At 34.0% G+C, this 9,524-nt stretch overlaps 1 protein-coding gene across 1 annotated transcript; it reads left to right on the top strand.

Annotated features, from left to right (window-relative positions):
- Positions 1-4,140: 4,140 nt before the first annotated feature.
- On the top strand, positions 4,141-9,145 carry LOC306860500 (protein LKAAEAR1-like; the record flags this gene model as incomplete). Its single annotated transcript, XM_079402234.1, has 3 exons — positions 4,141-4,416; positions 7,752-7,826; positions 9,086-9,145. The coding sequence occupies 3 exons, from the start codon at positions 4,141-4,143 to the stop codon at positions 9,143-9,145; spliced, it is 411 nt and encodes a 136-aa protein (XP_079258360.1).
- Between the last annotated feature and the right edge of the window lie 379 nt (positions 9,146-9,524).

Below are 9,524 nucleotides of genomic sequence, written 5' to 3'. Positions count from 1 at the left end.
GATCCCAAGTAAATTTTCTTCTTCATCACTCTCTGACTCTGGCAGGTCTGCAAGATGAAGGTTGTGGTGAGAAATACTTCACAGCTGAATATTAAATTTCTTCTTTGCTTTTCAGGGTACAAATTTGCCCAGCTGTGATGTTAAGTAAAGGCTAATGGCTAAGTTTTTTATTTTTTTATTTTTTTTAAAGGGCAAAAACTTCAATATTTCCCATCCTAAATGTCCAAGACACACTCGGTGGGGCATAAATAAATGTTCTGCACCGTAAAATAAAAAAAATAAAAAAAGTTGAGCCAACTTATAATTTTAGGGCTACCAGTTTCAGAGAACTCAAAAATCTGCTGAAGCTGGTTGCCTTAAAATTTTAAGTTGGCTCAACTACTTTTTTTTTTTTTTTTACAGTGTGCTGCTAAAGAGAAATATATAGTATTGTCACTCTCTCTTACACACACGTTTAATACTGAAGTGCTAAGCAGCCTGAATTACAATCAAATAGTGAGCATGTCAGATATTATTGCTGGAAACTATAATACACACAAACAACAACAACAACTGAACATTTCTACAATTTATACTGAAAGTTAACCTTTTTTATTTTCCAGTGTGGTATGGTGGGTTTCCAAAGATTAATAAAAGCACCCTCAGAGGGACGGTGAATCATTCCTTTCAAGAGCTTTCAGTGCCTTTATGGGCTCAGAGCCAAACAGAGAGAGCTCTTATAAATACATTTTCCAAAAATGAAATTCTGGAAGAGATGGACAGTTTTTCCTCCATGTACAAACAAAGCATATGATCGTTTCATTAGGTTGGTAAACAAATACTCTGGGTTTTAGTTAAGTTCGGTTGACTCCTTTTCTTTAAAATTTAAATAAAGTAGATTAATGAAGTATGCAATAAAAATAATATAAACATTTTTAAATAAAGAAAAAAATGATGTAAAACATGAATGATACCATGATACATTTTTTGAGTATTAAAACTATACTATTGCATTATCTGAGCTGTAAAGTTTTTTGTCATCGTTTTACAGTCGTTTTAGGGTTTTGTCCATTGTATTGCCATGGCAACTAGGTTGTAAAATGGTATATAATGTTTCACTGAGTGTTTTTACTGTTTTTTCCACATCATATAGTTCACAGATCACAGCCGGAATTAAGTGTGTTACTGTGGGATCCATAGTGATGGAGAACATTGAACTTTGCACAGCACTCTGAGATCAATGTTTATCGCATGGTGACATGAGCAGCCAGTCCAATTTCCCTCCAGCAGTGCCTGTGGTGCACCAATTATAAGCCAACAGAGGGAGGTGAGAAAAAAAGGTGCAGGTGTGTGCACATAAGTTCGTTTTCAGGAAGTGTGTGTATGTTTGAATTCCTGTCCTCATTTGTTTACTCATTGCAGAACAGGATGCAAACAGACAGCGTGTACCTCGTCCCTCTTCTTCTCAGCACCTGTCATGAGGAGGAGCTGGGGCTCGTGCCACTCGCCTGCTCCTCCCTTTACAAAAACATATTATAACCAGCCAAATATCTAACACACATGCAATATTCTTTTCTTGTAATGCTTTGATGCAGTTCATTTTCACTTTATCTGTTTCATAACTCAAAACATGCCATACGATCACTTAAAATGTATTACTTTGATAATGTAGTATCAAATTGCAGTAGGCTACTATGATACAAGATAACATGGTATTGAATGATTGATTGTCATATTCATATAGCCTACCAAAATAGGCTATGTACCCCAAGATGCCTTAAAGAATACTATTATATTACCATACATGTTCAAATAGGTTATAGTGATGCCCGAACATTACAATATAATTTCAGCACGTGTTTCAGATTGTAATGGGATATGAATACTGCACTCATTTCACTGACCTATACTTTCATTGTACATAACTGGTTCATTGCTTTTGTCTACAAGACAAAGATCATATCACCATGACGACTTTAGTAAACAGCACATGTTTACGTCCTTGGTGACAGAAGGGAGGAACTCGTTTGGGTTTTGTGAGGTAATTTTAATACCTTTCACGTATAGTAGCTCACAGTTTTATGTTTGACCTGAGACGTTTATAATGCTAGAGAAATGAGCTGAGATGCATCTGAAAATGTTTGCTTAGAAGTTACGATGAGGCTTTTCTTGATCTCAGTTACTGAATCATCTGGAAAAAGTTCAACGAAATGATTCAATCAGATTCGTTCACTGACCCTTTCTGCAAGTTATATTCGTATCGCCAGAAGGTGGCGACAAGAGTATCTTTTGTGCGTTATATGAATGACTGACCCATCGAATCGCTTCCTTATTCAAACACATTATCCGTTTTAAATAATTAAACTTAATACATTTTAGATATGTATCTACAAATCTAGTCTCAGTGTGCAAGAGGGAAGTGAAAGTATACTTCAAAGTATACCCTAAAAAAAAAAAATTATATATATATATATATATATATATATATATATATATATGTATATCTGGAGAATTTACCCTACTTTAAAACTGTTTTCATTCAAAAATGTCTAGTAAGTTTCATAAATAATTACAAAGAAACGGCAAGTAGCAAATGAACTAAATGTGACATTTTGAAGTAGAAAGACAAGGCCTAGTATTTCCTTGTAAAATGTACTTCAATTATAGGGTCATTCTTCCGTTGTTGTGGTAAGTGGTGTACCTCTGCTTTACAAGAGTTGAAATAAACTTTAAATACCAATAAATTATCAAATGTTTGCATGTTTGTATAGGGTAAACACAATTTGTGCACTATTAATAGTTACATTTTTGTTTTAAAATACATATTTAATTGAGTTTTAGAGATTACATTTGTAACAAAATATGCATGTTCCCGCCATACCTTAGAGAGGTATCATGGAATCTAATTGCAACAATATAAAAAATTAAATAAAGTGGTTATAATGTGAATATACAGTAGATTTGATTTAACATGTACAATATTATAAAATTGTTTTAAAACATACATATTGTTATATTTATGAAAATTCAAATTCATGTCCGTGGTGTTACCACAATGGATTTTGCCCTTTTAAGAAAAGGGAGAATTCTATTTGGACTACTTCCTGTGTGTAAAGGTCACTGCAGGTGCTGGTTGATCTGAGGGGTGCATGGGGAGTACATTCTTTCTTATTCAGTTTCTTAAATTTAGCTACATTTCTGACAATTTCATGTGCCGCACTTTATTAGTGTCTGTGGTGTTATGATGATAACTTTCAGATTTTACATATTTTAATCACAAATTTGATAAATGCATACTTATTAATATTTCCAAAATGTCCCCTGATCTTGAAATCATCATGATGGCAGCCTCCATTTTAGAAAAGTCTGGATTTAGGCCGCTTTGTCTGTGGTGTTACTGTCTTTTCTGGTAAAACCACAGAGCCTATAGTAACTTGCAACATAAAGTATGTGGTGTTATAATTACGTCTGTGGTGTTACTTCAAAATGACATAGATATAAGTGGCTGTGTCACCATGATTGGAATTATTTAAAAATCAAAATGTTCTTAAGATTTCATTTTTATGGATATAGCATATTAAACTCATTTTAAATGCATAGCAATATATTTTATTAGAAAAAAACAAACAAGCATTTTTACAAATTCTGCCTCTCATTTGCCACCACAATTGAAGAATGACCTAATAGCCTAAATCTAAAAATCTAAAATCTACAACTGCTAAAGTGTGATTTATTATGCTCTTTTTGTTTACCACTAGCACATGCTGATATCGTTTTATTTTTCTATAGTAACGTGCGTCGTAGCATATGAGTCATTTACAACACAGAGCCACCGATTAGGAGCCACGATCTCAGAAATCGCCACGATTGTTTGACGATGCCAATCTTTCGTCTGAGACAGCAGAAAATCGTCCAATGTGTTTTGGGCTTAACATTACCCAGCTAAAAGGGAACATTCTCAGAATTTTGACTAATATTCTCTCAAAGATATGAAAAAGCATTCTTCCAGTAACATTAATGTTACGCGTTAAAAGTTTGGTGTGTAAAACAAATTTTAGGCTATGTTCTTGTCAACTTGAAAAGCAAATAAAAATAATAATTATTGTTATTATGATTATTTGTTGTGCAGGTCATGATTGCACCCATTCGTGGAAGTGAAAGATGGCAGGACGAGAATCTCTGAGCAGTGTTTGTGTGAAGATGTGCCTTCAGCAGAGAGCTCATCATGAAGCCTACAGCGAGCCGTCTAAAGAAGCTCAGAGCTGGATGGCAGTGGCGAGGCAGCGCGTATGCACACACCTGAATAAACAAAAATCCCGCCAAGTCTGCAAACTCACTGCAACTGCTGAGCGTCAAAATCAACTCACAGCACAATTAAAAGCTGCCGAGGCGAGGAATCGTGTTAGACAGCTGAGACAACACTATCAAAACCTGAAGGCAGGGGATTTCCTTAAAACAATCATTTATTTTATTATGTGCAAACACTTAAAGGTGCCCTCAGTAATTCCATCTTTACGTTACCCTGGTCAATATCGGTATGATGGTTATGCATAGTCAGCCATGATTGATTGATTGATTGATTGATTTCACATGCAAGAGTAATATTTGATAATGTGATTTTAACATTTCTACTCCAATGAGGCCATACACATGCAAAATAAAACTGCTTTGTTGGATTAGCTACTTATATATGAGGCACCACGTAGGATTTAAATCAAACTTCGCTTATCGATACATACATAAAACACGTGCATATACACCTATAAATTACTCACATATACACTATTGGTTGTTGAAAATATATATATATGAAATACATGTACACACTAATATGAAATCCATACCAATACATCTTAAGTTAGTAATAAATGCATATACACTTGTAAATAATTTGCATATACATATAAACTTGACGCATGCATACACCTATAGACACTAGCTATAGGCCTACATATAAACTTGATCCATGCACATACACCTATAAACACTCGCACACACATATAAACTCGATGCACGCACACCCATAAAACACTCGCGCAAACATACAAAATAAAATTCACAAACGTATACAATTCTGATAGGAAAAGACGCATGGTTTAGTTGTGTATATACATATATGCAGTTGATTTCATATGTGGATGTGCGTGAACTTTTCAGTGCAAATGGAAGGCATTTCAGTGTAAAAGGAAGCAGCGGCACTTCCGGCGGCATCTCCGGTCGGGACATTTTAAAATGCTTAGCGTGGCTTAATGCATTAAAAAATTATTTAAAAAAAACTAAACTCAACATACGATGTACAGACAAGCAGACGAGTCCAGAATAAGAACACAACGCGTTTAATTACAGCATTTAAGGAATACGCTTAACGTGGCTTAATGCGTAAAAAAAACTCAGTAAACACGTTATTAATAAATCAAACTATGTAGGCTACAGTAGCCTATAGTATGATTTATTAATAATTATGTTTATTGAGTATGTTTTAATGCATTAAGCCATGTTAAGCGTTTTAGATGCCACGGTCTGTCTCTGGCATCTGCCGAGGTGGCATCTCCAGCAGCCATGGACTTTCTTCTCTGGCCAATTACACAATTCGATGTAACACTTTTTATTTTAAAAACTACATTTCAACAATATATAAAGTGTTTATCATAAAGTTGATTTTTATGTTAGATATTCGCTGCATTTTCGCCTACATTGCTTTAGGGACCGTATGCAAATTTACTTCACAGTACAAAACGAAGGCCAATAATTCATTCAAATTACAGTTTTTCTCAATTGCTTTGGCACATTTTTCGAAACAGTCTTAACATTCTCTAAACTGTGAGTGCAAATGTCACAACTGTTTGCTGGAACTTCAGAACTTTATTGCATGTCTGCAAAATGTAGCTACTCACCCAAAACATTTCATTCAGTCTTCAAAACCTAGTTATCGTGTCAGTAATTTGGCCAATGCCACCAAAATATAAAGTACTTTTGTCATCGTGTGAGGCACACACCATGTTTTTTCACCATGACAGTCAACCATGGAAATTAAGGTTTTATAAAAAAAAATCTGATATTTGTTGAGAAGAGTCAATAGTACATAGAAAAAGAAGTATATGAACATTTGTATTTATACAGCACATTTATTTTTGTACGAATATATTACATGTAAAATGTAAAAATGGTTGATTCAAATTGTATTGAAATTAGAGGTTATTTGCCAATTTTGCAGACATTACAATGTCAATGTCAGATATATATGGAATATACATGCGTGTATACCAATTTTTCATAATTGAATGGATCGTTTTGAATGTGATGGCTTACACGATGAAAAATGATTGAGAAGTTGTGAAGAGTTTGACAGTTTAAGTGAGAATGGACTCAGTTTTGATCAACAAGCCATATGCAATTAGTTGTTGTGCAAACTGCAGACAATTGTACTCACTGTTTGCACACATGTGCCAAACCATTGGCAATTTGCTCAAATCAATAACAAATTCCAATCTGATGTGAACAAGAAGCTAATTGTTCAGCGATCTGAACTTATTGTTTCGAAAAAAAAAAAAATAGAGCCAAATTGAATTGAGCCAAAGCAATTGAGAAAAACTAATGTTTACAAGGCTATAGTAAATGCTTAGTGGGCCTAACTAACTGATTATATTTTGTCAGTATCTATGTATATGTATTGTCACGGTGCACACACAAGGAAGGAACACGCAGACGAGGATATAACTTCAAATAATAGTCTTTACTGATGACATCAAGGCAGGGCAAGACACAAACAGGAACACCGGGGAGTAATGAGTAGACCAGACGAAATCAAACTCAACAGACAGGACTATAAATACACAGGTTAATCATAGATAATTAGATGTACACGGCTGGACAAGAATTAACTAATAAACACATAACAAGGACAGGAAACAAACCAAATATGGAAACATGAGGCAGGAACACATGACACGCACGACACAGGACTGACATGTATATGTGAGTAATTTATAGCTGTTTATGCAAGTGTGTTATGTATGCATTGATAAGCAAAGTTTGATTTAAATCCTACGTGGCGCATCATAACTTATATGACACTTTATTTTATTTTTTTAAAAGAGTAGGCCTAAGCTACATATTAGGGAAATAATATAATAGATAGGCCTTTTTAAGTGCGACTGAATGTGCTTTAATGTAATTTCTATTGAAACTTTTATATCATGTATTTAAACAGGCCTATTTTTAATGACATATTTATAATGATTAGGTTAGGACATTTAAAATATAATTTTCCAAAGTACACTTTTTAAAAAGCATAGTCATGCAAATGTACCCTCTTAAGTACATTTAAGTGGCCTCTTATTGAATTAATATTACATTCAGGTTTTATTTATCAATGTATTTTGACCTCGCTCAATGACATCTTCAAAAATTACAAACTTCTCTCAGGAACAATGAATGAACTGAATGAAGAATGTATTTTTGTTTTCCGATAAACCATTACAAGATATATGACACAATATCAAAGAATATATTTGTTGCTACTTCAATTTCATTGTGACTTTAAAAAAAAAATTCAAAATCAATTCCTTTAGGATAAAACTTTAACAGTGAATAAAATAAATAATACTAAGTGCACCTTTAATCACAAAAACACAAGACCCCCCTATAGTTACCCAAGTGTGAACATGTTAATGATATAAATCTCACCCAATTCTTTGGAAGGAAACTCAATGCAGCATTTGGCTCCTTGAAGCTTGCCTAAAAGTCTAATCTCTCTCTTCACAAATGTTCAGGAGCAGGAAATTAACTTAATGATTTCATGCCAGTCTAACGCACAGAGGGCTGTACGCCTGGAGCATCTACTCCCCGTGAGAGAGAGGAAGATAAACCACACTGACTGCATGGACCAATTACAGGTGGATATAGTATTTGCCTAAAACCTCTAAAGATTTCATAGATCGCCTTTTCTTTTCTTTTCTTTTCTTTTCTTTTCTTTTAAATATAAATGTACTGCAAGGGAAATGCCAAGTCAGGACCTAAAATGTTTTTTGACAATGGCAAGAGGAGCAGATCTTTGCTTCATTTCCCCTTTCCCACTGCTGTAATGTCATAATAACGTTAAGCAGCTCCCAGCTGACAATTTCTCATCGACCGTCACAGTCCTGATGGTATCTCCTAAATAAGCATGACCAGAGAATCAGAGAGAGAGGAGAGAAAGTGAGAGATAGGATCTCCACATATTCTAATTGGTGGAGGAATGCATTCTCATTATCTCCCCTCAGCAGGTGGATATTTAAATGACTGCCCCTGTTTTGTCTCAGCCTTTTATTTTACCCTAAAGGGTTCTTCGATGAAAATAAAAAAAAAAAAAAATGCATTTATAAGAATCATGACAACAGGGGTCCTATCTGACTGTCCTTTTAAAGTCATGTAATCTTTAGATTGAAAATATCAATGCAGTGGCAAGTGTCTTCTGTGTAACATCGGGATACTTGGTTCAACTACTGCCATGCGATAACCTACAGTGATGGGACTGACATTACTGCATCATGATTCAGATTGATTTGTTATTGTGTGAGGGGCTCAAAAAGTGCATACTTACATCAAACCTGCATGAGATCAGTCCTTTGGGGCTTCATCAGCTGTTGGTTTTATATTAATAACAAGTGACAGGTAAATATAAAATTTGGAACTGTCCAGCTGAACAAGACTGAGATTGTGTGTTTTTTTGTTTGTTTGTTTTTTTTTTTTATGTTAAAGGCCTCTGGAAGCACATACAATGTTTATTTTGTTTTATTTATTTAATTATTTATTTTATTTTGTTTCATTTTATTTTACTTTAGCTTTGTTGTTAACAAACATGCTTTTAATAATGTTTGTTTTTGTTAATGATAATAGTGCTAAATGCAAATGTTTTGGACCCCATTGACTTTCATTGTATATACAAAACCATTCTTCAAAATATAATTTATGCTGTTCAGAAGAAAGAAAGTTATAAAGTTTTGGAATGATATGATGGAAGTAAATGATGACAATTTTCATCATTTAGCGATAGAAGGGCATTTTTAAGAAAATTAACACCTTCTGTTGCTTACATTTTCTTCTGTTTTCTTCTGCTCTGTTTTAGAGACGAAGAGTTGAGGAGATCCTAGAGGATGAGAAGGGCCTGTCCATCAGCCGTAGATGACTGAAGACGAAAAGGAATATATTTTATGAATGATCTGAGACTGAAAATGCAAAGTATAATGTGGCCTTGCATGCCATATATTTATGTGTACTGTATGTTTGCATTGTACTTTCTTAGTTCAAATTTCAAGATACTGTATATTACTTTACCACAGACCAGTGCTTCAATTATGTTTAAGGATTCTGGCTGATTATGACTTCAATAATAATTATTTTTAATATGGTCTGGTAACTGGGCAGTATTACAATTCTATGCTATTTTTTTATATAATTTTGTATAAATAAAGTATAAAACATTCAATGCAAAAATTAACCATTTAATGCTAAATGTTAATCATTGGATTGGATTGGATTGGATTCAATTTATTGTCATTGCACAT

This window comes from Barbus barbus, assembly GCF_936440315.1.
Source record: "Barbus barbus genome assembly, chromosome: 41".
Taxonomy (NCBI): Eukaryota; Metazoa; Chordata; class Actinopteri; order Cypriniformes; family Cyprinidae; genus Barbus; species Barbus barbus.
This window is presented reverse-complemented; position numbering and strand designations above follow the sequence as displayed.